The sequence below is a fragment of the Pempheris klunzingeri genome, chromosome 10 (assembly GCF_042242105.1).
Source record: "Pempheris klunzingeri isolate RE-2024b chromosome 10, fPemKlu1.hap1, whole genome shotgun sequence".
NCBI lineage: Eukaryota > Metazoa > Chordata > Actinopteri > Acropomatiformes > Pempheridae > Pempheris > Pempheris klunzingeri.
Genome location: NC_092021.1, coordinates 22,416,288 through 22,433,466, shown reverse-complemented (window position 1 = coordinate 22,433,466; position 17,179 = coordinate 22,416,288). Strand labels below are relative to the sequence as shown.

The window sequence follows — 17,179 nt, the reverse complement described above, 5'->3', positions numbered from 1 at the left end:
TGAAAAAAGAAAAATGGTACAGCCTACAGCAGTGATTCCCCAGAGGTACCTCTGCAGTAGACAGGAGGTATGTGAATATATGTTGAGTGTCTCAACAATTCAAAAAAATGGAAATGGCAATTTAAAGATTTATATATTGAGTCAGTACCTGGATAGTATGTTGCCATTGCCAAATGGTTGTCTTAAAGTCATAGATAAATGGTTAAAGTCGATATCAAAAGTAATGAATAAATGTTTTAAATGAAATGTGATGGATAAATGGCACTACTGGTGCCAAAACTACCCAAACATAGACAGCAAAACTGTATTAATAATGATCAACTACTGTAGCTGTATGTTTATATAATTAATAGTGTTAAATAACATCCATATAAAATCAATTCAAATGAACATATTTGGAACAGTTGGTGTCGACGGCGGGGGGGCTTCAGTTGAGGTTGGAAGCGCTGGTCTAAATTACACCATCCTGCCAAAAAGTTACCACAAGACAATTAAATATCAATAGTGCTTTAAGCCATTGTGGTATTTCTCTGTGACCTAATTTGGCACTCATATTTATACTATAACTTCAAAAACACGCAACTGGAGCAGCTTCTGCCATCCAAATGTGCTGCGTTTGAAACTACAGCTGAAACAGAATATGTCGCAGTTTGGTTGGAAGCGCTGTTCCCTACACTTTTACTATACCATTAGTCTTCATATTGTTCCCATTAGAGAGCACGAGGACATGAAAGGGAGCCTATAATGTTATATAGATACAGTACACATCCAGCCTCGCCTGGGCCTCCTCGTCTACTGTACGGCATTAGCAACAAGCAGCTGCCTGCATTTACATCATTTAGCGTTTCTCTCAGGGCACTTTAATACACTGAACCTCTCCCCTGGTAAACTTTACAATAGGATGTAGAAGGATACTTCTGGACTGCCATAGGAAATGAGAGGCACATGTGTGTGGATGTAGCGGCGCAACAGTGGGTTCCCCCCTGTGATGCAGACCTTAAGGGCTGCACAATAAGACTAATGGATTCCTTTTGCGGAGACAAAACTAGGTTAAGCACATGAGCTATTGTTCTTATCAGTGGTAGATGTACAGTGATATCTTACATACAGTAGGAACTGTGTGAGGTATTCTTTTTGCACACATATTTTGCCAAGATAGCTTTGCAGGGGTAATCTTTTCCTTTGGCAATTGCAATCTACTCCTGCATTGTCTTTCGTCTTCATTAAAAGGGGATAATCTACTTCGAGAGTTTCAAAAGCTACTAAACTGACTCCAATTGACCCTGCAGTTAGCAGAGAACAGGAAAGGAAATGTATGGCCTTGATTACAGCTGTGTGTCTATTTTAGCAGATTGTTCTGTTGCTGATTCACACACACACACACACACACACACAGACAGCCACCATTAGCACGTATAAATAATGTAAGGCCCTCATCTCTCTCATTTTCTTTTTTTTTTTTTTTTTTTCCAACTCTCTATTCAGCTAAGTGCCTGCATGGAAACCTTGGCCTCCTCCTTGTCAGGTTCTCCATAGATTAGTATAAGATTTATTTTAAGTCTGTAAAGCAGCATGTTCTTGACAAGTATTCCGCTCAATGCATGTGGGAATGTTTTTAATTGTATCACGTGAAGTGGAATGGGAGCTCCGGTGGGGACCGTGTCAGGTTGTGTTAATATTTAATCCGGTCTCACTTCAGTTTCCTCATGATCCACAGTATCGTAAGGGCAGAACGAGGAAAGCAACATTACAAGACAGATAAAGAGACACGAGTAAAGACACTGTAGCTCCAGGACGCTGTCTCACTCAGGATGTGCAGTGGTTGTGAAAAGCCTGTGAAGACACTATTATGAGATTCCACTTGTGCCTCTCTTCTCAGCCAAGGCCCGGGCCATTGTGCAGCGTGCCCCGAACAGCCAGCGATATTATGGCAGCTAATGCTAATGCACTCATTTCAGCCGATGCGCATCTGAAGAGAGCTGATTGACAACTTTGAATGTAAAAAGCAGGTAGAGAGGCAGAGTTGTGCACGAGGAGGACGCAGCGTTGGCCTGTTCGTTTGTGTGTGAGAGAGAGAGAGAGAGAGAGAGAGACAGGGAGGAACGGAGGGGGAGAGCGAGAGAGGCCTTTTACTTCCTCTGTGTGCACATCACGTCTCCTCTCCCTGAGCTCAATTACAGGATTGATACTCAGAGAGGAAACTTCATCATGTCGTACAGATGTCTTCACTGGGCGAAAGAGGGAGGCGATGCATGTTGTCATTTAACGTGACATGGTCTGGGTTCATTCAAAACAAACAAAATGTGAAACAGTTGGACTAAAGATTTCATTATAGGCTAATGATGAATAACAGTAAAGAGAGAGAGAGGAGGAGGAGGAGGAGGAACCACAAATACTAACAGATGCATGAACCAGAGGTGGCTGTGCTTGTTGGGAACAGAATTTAACAATTCTGCTGAGTGAATTAATCTAAAACAATAACTTGTAAACAATAATACTCTTTCAGCGAGCCATTCAGCTCCATCATAGTAAACATTTTTTACAACCCAGACAGCTCTATAAAGTGCTTTAGGCATCGTTGGGCACAACCGTCATTAGTCAGTGCCTGTGTGTAAATGTGAATAAAGCCACTGCGTCGGTGATGCTGCGCAGACACAAGCCCATATCTATTTTACACTGTTTCATTTCAAACGTGACACAAGCAGAGAACACACTCCACAACAATGGCCGTGTTTTGCTTTAATTTGATTAGGTTTTGTCTCAGCAAATGCCAAGTCCTGTTTTGCCTCAAGAACATATCTCTTAATCACGTTCCATCCAGGCTGTGTCTTTCATCTAAATCTCAGAGCCGTGGCTCACACCCAACTTTATTTCGCTGAAAGGTAGAAAAAAGCAGACGCACGCACGCACGCGCACGCACACACACACACACACACACACACACCAGCATGTGCACACACACACACACACACACATCCAACAAGGGGGAATACAATGACAAAAGCCTAGCTCTCATCTCTGTCACATGAAGTGATGTTTTGTGTTTAGCTGTGTGCAACCGAGGTGTGTGTGTGTGTGTGTGTGTGTGTGTGTGTGTGTGTGTCTGTCTGCAGGGCTCAGATCCATGTTGTTTGGTTTGCTTCTCCATTAAGAGAGCTGTAAAGGAGAGGGAACAGATGGCTGCTGGCCCGCTCTGTCCTGCATCCTCTCACAACTGCCACACTTCCTGTGCGTCCATTAATCTTCTCTCACTACTCCTGCAGCACAACTTTATTAAAACAACTCAGGAGAGAGCGAACAACAAGCCTGCGCAGCTGTCAGGAGCAAAAGACAGAACCATTCGTCCACAGAAGAACGGCCTCGGATTTCTAGGCGCATCTGTAAAACAGCTCGAGTAGAATCTGGCTGGCTTTGAAGCCAGCTCTGCAAAGCGCTCGCTGCAGTAGAGACACAATAAATGCTCATTAGAACGCAGCTGGAGCTGCTGTTGTTGTGGAGTTCATAGACATAGTTTGTCGAACTTAAACACGTGAGGGCCGAGCTCCCTGCCTGGGACAGACTACTGTTTTCTCCTGCTGTAAGAGCATGTGGGAAGTGCTGTGTAATATTAAAGCTTGGCCTCAGTGATGGCTTTGATGGCAGAGAAGCCCATAAACACTAAATCTACAAGCAGTCTGTCTGATAAAGAGAAACTGCTGTGATTCTGCTGGGACTCTTCTTAATGTGTTTGGACATATGTTTGTTTTCAAGAATGAATAAAAAAGTTCCTTATAATAAGTGTGCAGCTTCCACAAATACCACGTAAGGTGAGAGATAAATACTTGCAGCTATGATCTCACAGGGCCTACATTTTGGTGTCCTGTCTGATTGTTCTCACAGGAGGAAATATATGACTATTTAGGAGGCCTGTGCAAATGCACATGTCGCGCGCTGTCATGACAAATATTCTGAGAACGTAGCTCTATTTGGCCCTGCGCTCTGTGTCCATAGCAGTCAGTGGGTAAATTGAAAAATCAATTCCAATTTAAATTATTGGAATAAAGAACTCCAGGAGCCGGAGATATAAAAAAAAAGGAAAAAAATACTCTTCTTCTAGAGCCCCTTTAATTGGAAAGTCATTTCTTCAGGGTATTCTAATGGTTCTGAGGGAAGATTGCAAAATAAAGTTGATGAGCTTGGGGGGAGGTTAATAGCACACGCTTGTTGTTTATGTGTGTTCGACTGACCCTGTGTGTTTTCTTTGCACTGCCACACAGTGTTCAGTCTTCCCCTCCCGTATGACAGAGGCACCAAATGAAGACTAATCCAGCGGGTTCACACACACTCAGACACACACACACACACTCCCTCACGCCTGTGGTCACTCGTCTCATCCATCTGCTATCTGGGGGAGTGTTGGGGACTCCTGGGTCAAACTAAATTAACCATCCCTCGCTCACAATTGTAAAAATGTAATTGACTTAATGTAACCAACCCTGGTGATTTGGAAACTCTGGCTGTGAGTAATTTTGCCAAAGCTTACAGACGTCACTTCAGACTCCAAGCCGCTTCTAACGTTGCATTTATGTGTCGTGACAAAAAGTGATTTTAAAGTAAGCTCTGTTGCTGCAGCTAATTAAAAAAAATGACATCAGGGCTACTGTGAAGATACTGAACTCACAGATATAATTCAAATGGTAATTGTATTGTAATTATATACAATAAATGGTTTAAAATCTATTTATTTTGAGGTTTGGAATGACGAAACTATTTAAACCTGCTGTAATGTTTATCTACTATTTTATATCCACAGTGGATCAGTTGACCCAACAAGGCAGTTGCCCTGTTGTACGGAGCTTTGGAGCATTTTTCAGCTCACTGTTTGGGTTTCTGTCTCTTGGTTCACTCTAATCTCATCATTAATGTAGTTTTCAGCAACAACAGGCTGCTTTAGTGGAAAATATTGTTGAAGACCCTCCGTCGACTGCTGACCCAGCACCCTACAATAGACGAAGAACAGCGACTAGTTGTTAAACATAGCATTTAGTCGCTACAGACGGATATTTCCTCCTGACGGAGAACAGAATTACAGAGAGAGAATATAGGACGTTGAATGAATGCTAACATTTTTTCGCTGTTTTTGTTGGAAGTGTAATATTCAAATGATTGTGAAGACGTTCGCCAGAATAATAATAAAAAACACAAACATATACATGTATGTTCTTCCCTCCATCGTCCATCATTCCAGCTGTTTAACCATTATCACATCAGTGGAGGCCTTAAATCAGCACGTCACAGTTCACGGGGATCAACATCGCCTCTATCTGCCTGCATAAAAACCTGTCTTGTATTATATCAACAAGGCTTCATATTTCATATAATCTTGTGAGAATCAATCTACCTTGCTCTCAGCCCGTGTCATGCCAACCTGACCCGAGACCTTTCAGTGCCGCCTTGTTGACATTAAAGAAGCACTGTGCGGAGACATTTCCATTCAAGAAACTTGTTGACATAGTTATCAGACATCAAAGAGCCTTGTGTCATTTTGAAAAGGCCTTATGAGAGTAATGGACATGTTAAAGGGCGTGTTGGCCCCAAATATCACAAAAGGATGTGAGGACATAAACATGTTTTGACTCAAAGACTGAAAGGAGAGACAGCATGATCAAAAAAAAAAAGCAGAAACACATTCTCTAGAGACAGAGAGAGGGGGAAGAGCTTGGCTCCATTTCCGCCTAAGAATCGCAGAGTTAAAAGGTGGACCCTGTACAAATGAAACTCAATTTCACGCCACATTATCCCTCCCTGTTCTCTTTCCTGGCTTTCATTTTCATTAAGACCAGAGACAATCATAAATTAATAATTACTGCCGAATGTCTAAGCACAGGCCGCAGTCCTAGCCCTCCCCTCGCCGCTGTGGTCTTCCATGTTCACGCTTGCAAAATGTTAATTTAGGTAATGTGGCCTGGCCCTTGTCAGATAAAACTGTTTTGTAGTTTCGCTAATACATAATGGTCTATCTGATTAGGTGACATTAGTCCTATCTTTCAGGCGATCAGCCTGCACCTTCCTAATGTCTCTCCACAGACTCAGGGCACCACTGAGTTATCAAGAGACATGCAATATTACTGCTTTCACTAAATGACCGTCTCCTGGTCGCGGCGATGAGCGAGGAAATTAGCTCAGTGGAGGTTAACAATGCTTCGCTGACGTATGAATGCAACTTTATTTCTCTCTTGTGAAAGTTTGTCATCCTTTAAGGGTAAATACGCGTCAGGAGCATCGGGACAAACGCGTTTCTTCAGCTGGTCAAGCAAGCACAAAACGGCAACACATTGTGCAACGTGATGTCAGGCGAGCCAACAGTGAAATAAGAGGCAGGGTCATGTGGAATAATCATATCTGGATGATGTCTTCACGAGCGCATCTCCACGTCAAGCCAAGTAAATAAAGCACACGCCTCACATGGCTTTGAATTGCTTGAATATGCAATCAGCGCTGAGCTTTCAACTCTACACTGAAGTAAAATGTAACAACACAGCTATAATGCACATTTGGTATTTAAAGTCTTCGTGCCTCATGGTCATATTTGTACTGAATTGAATTTATTACAGAATGTGCAGTGATATGAAACATGTAGCTGCAGGGCCTCTTCTCTCAGTGCAGAAAAAGGCATCAGATAGAGAAATAAACAGAATATCTGAGTAATAGCTGTGAACAGCCCACGTCTCACGAGCTCATTGGAGGCGAGCGGAGTGAATCTTTCACTGCAGCAAAAAGAAGGAGCGATGGAGCCATTAAACGGATAAAGTGGACGTGATGTCAGAGTTCCTCTCCGCTCCAGAGTGAGCTTAAGTTTGGAGAGGAGATGCCACAGTCGGTGTGAGTCTGAACCCGACGAGAGGCATGGCTTCATGATTGATTGCCCATTGTGTGTCATATTGTTCTTTCAAGGTTGATTGAAACTTTAACCTCATTTTTAATAATAAAAAAAAAAAAGAAGAAAAGCTTGAAATATTTCAGGCCTTGAATTTTTACAATGCAGCATTGAATTATGCAGCAATCAGTCAATTATTCATCTCGTGGCTGTGTTACGGCCATGCTTTAAAAAGCATACAAAATGGGAATGGGCCAAGCATGCTGTGTCAACACATTTCACTAAGAATTGCTTACGAGAGAAATTTGTCTCTCAATGTCGATTTCTTATTTTTGTGTGTGCTTTTTAAGAGCTGAACCTGTTACAGTCGCTCTGAAATGATCCCTGTGGATAACTGTTGTTTCTCCAGAGCTAAACAAATAACGTCACTGAAGAGCAGTCGGTGCAAATTATCATTCGAGAAAACACACACACACGAAGAAAAAGGAAGTGCCACAAGAGCTGAGAACACACCACATTCACAAAACATGTACAGAACAGCTACATCACATCTGTATCACAACGTCACGGTGCGTGACCCCTTCCGACTGGCACACACAACTGGTTAAAGGAGTGCTGTTTATTTTACGGTGATATATCGTGAAGTAGTGTCATACACTTGAAAGTACACATGAAATAATTTATTTACAGTGAGCTTGGTCACACCCTCATTTACAGTTTCTCTAGCGTTAGCCGACGCGTCTTTAAAAAAACACACTCGCACATGCAAGTCAAAGGGTACATACACACACACTCGCGCTCGCATCCGCGCTCAGTGAAAAGAGAGGGAAACTTACACAAGATATTCTCATCATTTGATGACTCATACATTGTTTTTTTTGTTTTGTTTTACTGCTATACAAAGTGAAGAACAATATGTTCATTTATTTTTCTACAGTACAGTATACCTGCAATGTTTTTTAGGCCATACATAATACATAGAAATGAGTTACAAGACTGAGGGCTGATTGTAAAGTTCTCCAAAAAACGAATACGCCAAAAACACAATGATTCAGAATCGCCAAAAAAAAAAAAAAAAGAAGAAAAAGGAAAGGAGCTGCCCCCAACGCTCGCCTCCATTTGTATCGGATCATCTTGAACCGTCTCAGTGGTGATAATCTACATGTTCGTGTATCTGGAAAGTTAAACTTCTACCTCAAAACGCTCGGCGTCGTCAACAGAAGTGTGTCGGGGGAAGTGCGTTCAGGATCTTGGGCAACATAGTTAACTCACATACTTTATCATCAACATGTTAACTTTATTTGAATTTGAAGTACAATGAAGAGATGATTCGAGAAGCTATATAAGTTATCAGGGACAACAGACCTAGACACTCCATTGAGAACAAAAAGAACCAACACATCGTGAACATGGGACACTCCTCCGCCTCTCCTGATTGTAACACATAAAGGTCGAAACTGCTTTGCAAGTAAAGGACTGACATCAGCTTATGTCAAGAGAATATACACAGGTGTTTCAGCACCGAAATTCAAAAGGTTTCAGGGAAAATAACAGGAAAATTATAACTTATCATGAGCTTTTTTTCTCATCAGGATATCATGAAACACTCTAAAAAAAAAAAAACCAAGTGTGTTTGTGTAGGTTCAACAAGGATTTGAGTAATGTCACTTAATGGCATTCAGTTTCGAAAAGTTGTCATGACTGATTGTTTCTCGAGCTTGAAACGTGATCATAATTAGTCTGAACATTTTCTTTTTTTAAAAAAGCATTGAGAGGTGCTGACTTTGAGTGTGTCTCATGACAAAAATGTACAGGAAATTCCAAGAAATATTACCTCTGTTACAAAGATTACAGTACTATTGACAGCAAAAGTCTTCATTTTGAAAGTGAAATGTTTGATAATTATGTTTTCAAAATCATTTGGGCTTGAGTGAGTCAACCCTGGTATTTGTTCAGCACAATATAGGATTTATTAAATATCATAATTCCAGGACAAACATTTACATGCCTGCATGCTTTCTCACCAAAATGGCAGCTATAGGAAAGAATGATGGCTCAGAAATAGAACAAAACAAAACTGTAGGTTTATATAAATGGTGGTATTGTTTGCCTAATAGCTCTACTGCATACACAATACCTCTTAACGTTATATACACATACCTTATCAATCCACTCGGGTTCGGCAGAGTGAGTTTTCCTATCATTATCATCAGATCTTGTATATACAGAAATGGTAAAGAGGAAACTTGATTGTATTGTCATCTAATTTAGAAAACATGAGAATCAAACATCAGTCTTCTCTTTTGATGAACACATGGATAGATTCACATTTTTTTTGCCTCCACAAGGTTCATCTCCACGTGTTATTTTTAGCTTCAATTTGAAATACAAAACAAAACTTCAGTCGAATTTCTTTTTCGAAGCTTTCTCGCTGGCTGAGATACAGTATAAAAATCTTCAGTGCTGTGAATTTATGAGTTATTACCAACAGTGTACCATGGGTACATTTTTACTGTGCTCAATATATATGTTTATCCTTCACGCTGGCCAACCCGCTACGTCAAAACCTGCTTTAGCAAACTACTTAACGTTGGCCTCTTATTCTACATTCAGACACAACCTCCTCCAGCATTTGGGTGAACACAGCATCTCCATTGAACTCCTACAAGCAGCTTGACTCCTTTCCTCTACTAAATCAGCCTGGATAAGGGCTCTTGAGAATCTTCATGGGTTTTCTTTTCTTTCTTTCTTTTTTTTCTTCTTCTTCTTCTTCTTCTTTTTTTTTTCTGAAATTTCTATTTCCTCCAGCTCCTCACGGCCTTATCAGTACATCACTGTGGTTTTCAGGAACAGTCTTCCATCTGCAACAGAGGACACACAGGAGCCAAGAATTAGCCAACAGCTAACATCCTGCTGACGCAAAAGCACTATTCAGGATGTGATTGTTGATGAAACCCAACTTCAAAATGTTGCCCTCTAGTCTTTCACTTTCAGCAGCGTTACTATGGATTCAGAAACCGATTCGAGAACAACATAAAGTTGGCAAGCATGGCAGATATGATTAAATATCACGTGCAGTGATTCACTTGCAACAAATATTCATGTCATTTATTGGAGCATCTGTGCAGCAGTGTCAGGCAGCAGGAAAATTAGGACCAAATAACTAAAGAGTTTTGCCTTTGTATATAATATCACATACAGTATATCAGACAGAAAGCACACATTCAGTTCCACTGTCACATGCATATTTTATTACCAGCCATGCACACACTGTAAAAGCAGCTGTGATAACCACAATCAGGCATCAGAATCGTACGCCACATGTGTTTAAGACGTTGCCACTGACACACTTGTTTGAACATAATACTGCACTCACGATGCAAAGCGCTCTCTAAGTGACATTTCCCGCATGGAAATAGTGTTTATTGAAAACGGCAGACATTCCTCTGCTGCGTTATCTCCAGACACCTCCAACCTAACGAGCTTTGTCCATTTCCAGCGAACACTCTTGTCTGAGTGTTCGCCTGAGCGAGCAGTGCTGCTCCGACGCTGAGCTGGTAAAAGCATCTGTTAGGCACAGCTCAAGAGCATGTTTGACGTTTATTACCTTCACAATTCCTCCGCCGGAGAATGCTACAGTAATGCCTTTAAGAAGCACACCTCTCTATGGCAGCGCGCCTAAATAATTCACTGTTAAAGGGAAACGCACACAGAGACATTTAGCGGCGCAAGTTGTTGGACATGACACAAGCCGTGCAGGACATCAGAGACAATGCTTGACTCCTTTTCTACAGAGACATGGCGAATACGCCTGGTTACAATGTGTGAAGGTGCGTTCACTTCCGCTGGGGATCACACTCTCAGCCTCAGGTTATTCTCTATAATTAAAGTACCTTTAATACATTTTTCTTATTTTACAACTGAGAATTTAGATACATTTAAAATGTACAGTCATTACACTGTAAATATTTCATCAATTAGCCCTGTTCTGCCTTTTAGCCTGTGTTTTATGCATTTGTCGTGGACAGTGGAAACAACAAAGGCTTGTTGTGCGTGTGTGTGTACAGTATGTGTGTGAAGGGGTGGGGGGGGGGTGTACAAACACACAGGCTAATTACCCAGCACTGCCGTGGGTCTCAAAGGCATTGCACTCTGGCTGCCTCTATTCAAGCAACAACCACCGAGTTCTGTGTAAAAGTCATTACAGCATGAATGCAGCGTTACGAGGAACAGACAGCCGAGGAGGGGGCAGAGAGCGCCGCGACTGCAGGCCGCGGTACACAACTTGATGCACACATAGGCGTCTTTCATAACAAGAGCAGATGAAACATCACACGATCACATCACAGCCTGTCTACCTGCGCGCCCAGCCTCACAGCTGGAGCGGCTCATTCAGGCGTTACTGAAACCGAAGACGATTTTATTCGACGGATTATGACATTTAATACGTTTGTCGAGACGAGGTTAGATATCGCAGCATTTTACCTCTAATAGATAAAATGATCACGCAGACGGGCGATGAGTGAGGAGGTCTGATGAGCAAATCCACTTTCAAAATCTGGGTGCAACATTAGCGCAAATGTTGAAACATCTGCTTTACATACATGACTAGAAAAATTGGTGACGTCTTGACACATCGCTCTGTGAAAGGCTGCCTCATTAAAATATGTTAAAACTTCAGTATTTTTATATTCAAATCAAGATGAAAAGTTCATTAAAGAGGATAAATATTTCATTAGATGCTAAATAAAACAAAGGGAATTTTTGGCTTCTCTCAGCATAAAATTCCTTTGAAAGATTAATTAATACATGTAAATTATGCAAATTATGCCCATGCAAATATTTTATGAAGACAATTAAGGGATCCATTAATTACAGTCTTTTTTGCTTCAGTGACATTCATTCATTTAATTTTAATTTCACTTTAACTGTTTTGATGTTTAATCTTGCAACAAAGAACTTTATCTCTGTGCACAGGGTCGTGTAAACTTGCCGAACACATCGAGTGGGAAGCGGCAGGGAACCAGAGAAGATACTGGGGGAAGATATTCACATGTGCACCGTTGCCAGGCAGTACTGGCGAGGTGCAGTCCCAGTAGCCTGCCTGCCTGTGAAAAGAGCCACGTTCCCTCTTGGACCTGATTCAAAACACTGTAAAAGCAATTAATAAACACAGACTGTGTTAATATCGCAGAATTAGAGAAGTGTGACAAAAGACAAATAGAAATAATTAGTTCTCTAAAATTATGCCCTCATTATTTTTTTTTTCTTCCCTCTCTCCCTCTCTGTTCGCCTGCCTCAGTTTGGAGTTGAGAATATACCCACACGTTTCTCTCGGCTTTCATGCGAGTGATAGGCTTGTTTTTTCCCCCTCTGCTTGTGTAATTTATCAACATCATTTTTTGCCATTTGAGGTTAATTATACAGCGAGGCTTGCAGAGTAGAGCAAGAGGAGACATGGGTGGCAGACAAATGCTCCTCTAATTGAACAAAACACAAAATGCAGCCTGTTATTCAGTTTCCTCTTTCACTCCACTCTGCAAGGCACTGATGAGGGTGATTGAGAGACTGTAAAAATGATATGCTCTGTGGCTGCATTATCACGGTCCTGACAGGGATGCGATCTAAACAAAAAAAAAAAAAGAAGAAGAAAAATCTAAAATAAATAAATAATCTAATCTAATTCTGTTTTATTTCAAGCTAGACTTTACATTTTAGCGGGACAATAGCTGCTGTCACTGGCAGTGTAAAGCTTTAACACATTTAATTTGATACAATTACACTACAAAAGGGGCCAGCTCTTCATATAAGTGTAAAGAAATTAAAGTGGCTAAATATACTAATTTGGTATGAAATAGGGGGCTATAATTACACTGTATCTGAGAGTTATCTTTGTATTTAAATGATGACATATGGATTTCCTTTTTTTGGACATCAAACTGTTTCAGATCCCTGCAGAGACTGAATGACATTTAATTAAGGAGGAGTCATCATTTCTCTTTACATTTTTCTTTCTTTCTGCCCTTTCACAAAATATCAGTTCAAGTAGACTAATCAAACATTAAAGAGTTAAAGGCAGCCAACTTATTCTTGCATACAAAGATGAATATTTTCCACTTTTCACAGCAAATTACATGGAGCATTTTCTCAGATAAATTGGGACCTCTCCCACTGATAAGGGCGGTTCTGAGCAGACGCAGCTGAGGCGTATTAAAGGAAGATGTTCGAGTAATAATGAGGATATTCAACCTCTGCAAGGTGTCTTGTATCTGGGTAAACACAGATAGCAGACAGTCTACAGAGGTTATCACTAGAGCGCCCTTCCCCAAACACATACTGCACCCCCAAGGCTAACAAACAAACAAACCATTAAAAATGTACAAGGCTTATTCATAAAATGGATTGATTTGCCCCGTTTATTACTATCAAAGGGGGGATTCCACTGCTTTTTTTTTTTTGGTTTTATGACTCATTAATGCTTCCTGAGCTGTAAACAAACCCCTTCTTTCATTCTGTCTGTGTGACCTTCTCGGTTAGATTTTCTTCCTGTTATTTTATCCACTGCACTGTACGGAGCTCGTTCCAACAAAGATCGGTTTCCTAAAAGCATCGCAGCCACTAAAAGTCATGTAAAAGAACAATATTATTTCTACCGAAAAACCAATGATCTTGACCCGGTGCTGTGGCCCAGATGGTGAGCTGTATGCCTGAACAGCAGGCACAGAAACACTAATGTTCATAAAGTGAAGCAGTGTGTGTGTGTGTGTGTGTGTGTGAGAGCGAAAGAGGAAGCAGGGTGGGGGGTGGGTGGGGGCAGAGAGAAAGAGAGCAAGAGTGAGAGCCAGGGAAAGAGAGAGAGATTTATTGTCTCATCTGAGCCCCTGTACCTTGTATTGTCCTTTCAGCATCTGTTCTTCCACTGCTGCGGTCACTCTCCATCTCAGGGGTCAGAGAGTCTGAGAGAAGAGAGGGATCACCGCCGTTAAACATCCCTGACATCCACCTATCACAATGCCAGTTTCGCAGCATCGTTCATTCAAAGCAAGAGGCTAAGCCTTCCAAGCTTAGCCTCTTGCCGCATTAAACTGAATGTGTGCATTGGATGAAACGAGCTCCCCTGTGTGATTCCTATCAGTTTTGGGGAAAAAAGATACTCAAATCCTTGATTTACCACTTTTGAATTATTATCCATTAAAAGTGTGACCGTACATTCAAATGTTACTTTGCCTGTACTTGTACTGACATTGTACTTGTTCTAAATATTAATAGTCATATGCTGATTTGGGGAGTAATCTAACAGCTCTGTACCGGTGAACTGGCGATGAAACACTCACTACAAATGCAGATTTGATGTGACAGATTTTATGAATAAAAAAAGATCTGCGTTTCTCCCCGACATATTAAAAGGTAATTTTCTGACACACTGTCTAGTTTAAACACTGACAGAAAATCACATTTTATGAGCTCATTGTGTTTTGTATGCGAACCTTGAATTCCTCAAACCAACGAGTGACTCCTGTCAGATAAAAGTAATGAACAACGATTCTGTATAAGATGAATGCTTGAATATATGTGGTTAGTTACTTTACACCTCTGCCAATAACTGGAATAACCCGTACGTATGCATTACAAGATTTAACTCTGGATGAGACGCTTTGACACTCTGCTGTTCCATGCACTGATTAATCTGCAACTACTTTGACAATTTAATAAATCATTTTAGTCCTATTTAAAACAACTACTCCAGTCATTCTCTGGTTCCATTTGCTGCTTTCCTCTGGTTTATATCATTGTAAACTGAACATTTGGGCTTTTGGACTTCTGGTTGGACAAAGCAAGTCACGTGGAGATGTCGCCTCAGACTTTTAAGGAGCTGCAATAAGTATTTTGCTTCTACTATCAGACATTTCACAGACGAAACAAGACATTGAGTACATAATCGACAGGTCGTGTAAAATAGTGCACAGGGTGCAAAACTTCGTGGGAAAACATGAGAAAGGAAAGCAAATATGTATATTTTTACTAGTGAAAAGTTGCACTTGAATCTATTTTTGCTGCTGATAATATGAAGCTCATTATGAGATACTGCTAAAGACGCCTGATTTCATTAGTATTATTTGTATAATTAGCTTAAAGTGGTTCATCACTGGTATAAAAATTTACTCCAGGTAACATTTATGTGAAAAATCCCATCTTAACATTTTAACTTTAACTGCCACATTTGCTTTTTTCCCCTCATGTGTTCCCGTAGCCACCGCCGGTGCACATGCTGGGGGTGAAATGTACAGTAAGTGTGGCGTCTCACTGTGGAGTGTCTGACCGTTGAGTGAACGCATGCTGTCGGAGGGCGAGGGCTGCTTCAGAGTCTGCTCAGCCTGCTCTCTCCTCTTGGATTCGTACTCCAGGGCTTCTTGGAGTTTCCTCTTGGCCTTCTTCTCCTTCTTCAGACGCTTCTGAATGATTGCTATGGTGGGGAAAGACCACAGTGGCAATGAGTGAGCTGTGGGGCAAATTGCGGGAGCCTTATTTTAGATTGAAACCAGATAATTGTAGCTATTGCATTCTAACAGGAAAAGATAATCTAATTTTTAAAATCTAGCATACTGTAGTAGAAAATGGGAAATCAATTAAACCTACATATTTTATAATATATAAAGACCGTCCTTAATAAAAGAAAATACTGACTGGGACTTAACAAACCGCTAGAGGGAATTAGAGCAAATTGAAAAATTTATTGGGATATTTTTCATGAATTTCTCTCATTAAACATAAACGACACAGTTAGCGTATGAAGCTGATGCATTTAACATGAGACTGAGAGTGAATTTCTCTAAGTTAATGTGTATTACCAATTATGTTAACTGACTAAGAGCAGCAGAACCGGTGCTAAGCAGATCATTGTCTGTGTAACCAAAGAAACACAGCCGCTTAGAAGCATTAAACATACATGCAGGACTGTGTATGTGCATTCAGAAGCGATCGCCTCTACATGAGCACAGGCCTGCGAAGTCTGGAGCTCTGCGAAAACACACACACACACACACACACACACCCCCGACAGGGAGGACTCAGTGCCAGGTAGTCGTCAGGCAGTACCTCTGTTCTTCTGCTCCATGGCGAGCTGCTTCTCCAGAGTCTCCCTGAGCTCCCTCTCTCTGAACAGCTCCATCTTCAGCTCTGTCTTCTCCAGCTGCACCTGCTTCTCCTGAGCCCGCGCGTTGTCAATCGCCACTTTGAGCAGGCCCTGCACACACACACACACACACATAAATAGATATATACTCACAGAGATAATCAGAGAAAAAGGGGAGAGTGGGGAGCAGGGAAAGGGAGAGTGATGTGGGCTATTTAAGAGCTTCAAGAAGTGACAGCGAACCACACTGAAAGTATGTCACAGCAGTTCTTTGTGCTGCCCACAGTAGTGAAGCAGAACACAAGGCCAAAAGCTGACTGCTGCTACAAGATCCCTTTCAGACGCATTACTACCTTTGCTGCTCCTTTTATCTGTCAGGATGTCATTATGTCTTAGCTCCCACAAGATCTAGAAACCTGAACACAGATCTTCGTAACAAGATCAGTTTTTGTAATAATCTTTCTTTAAACATCGAATAATGATAGCTGATGTGAGAGTGCTGGGTATGTCTGACCCCTTTTGGCCAAGGCTGTGAAATACAAGTGTAGACACACGTGACACTATCTGAACCGAACCAGAGAGAAGTTTGCTTGATCGAGAGGGTCCAGGGAGGAAAAGCCAGTCAGCACTGTCACACTAAAGGTTAAGATGGAGCTCACCTCTTGGGCAAAGCTCCGGTTTACTCAGGAAAGGGTTAAAGGCTTACAGGCAAGGTCAGCATCTTCACACTACAGACCGATTCTTTACATTTTTATCTTACATTACCTTTCTATACATCTCTTACATCTTCCCGTTTAACTGCAGCGGACAATAGTATCCGGATTTGTATGAATATATTAATAAACACACAGCGCAGCAGGAATGAATCATCTGAATGACAAGTATCTTATCATGTATTAATAAGATTATTGCCATTTCAAATATACTCCTGACAGTCCTCAATTTAAAGATCCTGTGTTCTCCTGTGTGAAAGCTGTACAGTAACACAGCTATTTTCATCACAATTACTCCCAATCCACATGCAATTATATCAAATGCACTGGGCTATATCTTACTAATTGTTGATTCTTCTGACCCCAATTTATTCTAAGTTGCTTTATCTTAATTTTCCGCTTGGTTTCATTTTGTTGATTTGTATATAAATATTCAAACGCGTAGATCATTATCAAAGATGACTTAGTGGAGTGTTG

General features: G+C 41.1%; 1 protein-coding gene across 1 annotated transcript in view; it reads right to left on the bottom strand.

The window, feature by feature from the left end:
* Window positions 1-8,132: 8,132 nt before the first annotated feature.
* Window positions 8,133-17,179, bottom strand: part of dachd (dachshund d) — a 91,578-nt gene continuing 82,531 nt past the window's right edge. Inside the window, 4 exon segments of the mRNA XM_070837838.1 lie at window positions 8,133-9,717; window positions 13,744-13,812; window positions 15,177-15,320; window positions 15,953-16,100. Of these exon segments, the coding sequence (XP_070693939.1) occupies window positions 9,680-9,717; window positions 13,744-13,812; window positions 15,177-15,320; window positions 15,953-16,100 (399 nt within the window). The 3' untranslated portion in view covers window positions 8,133-9,679.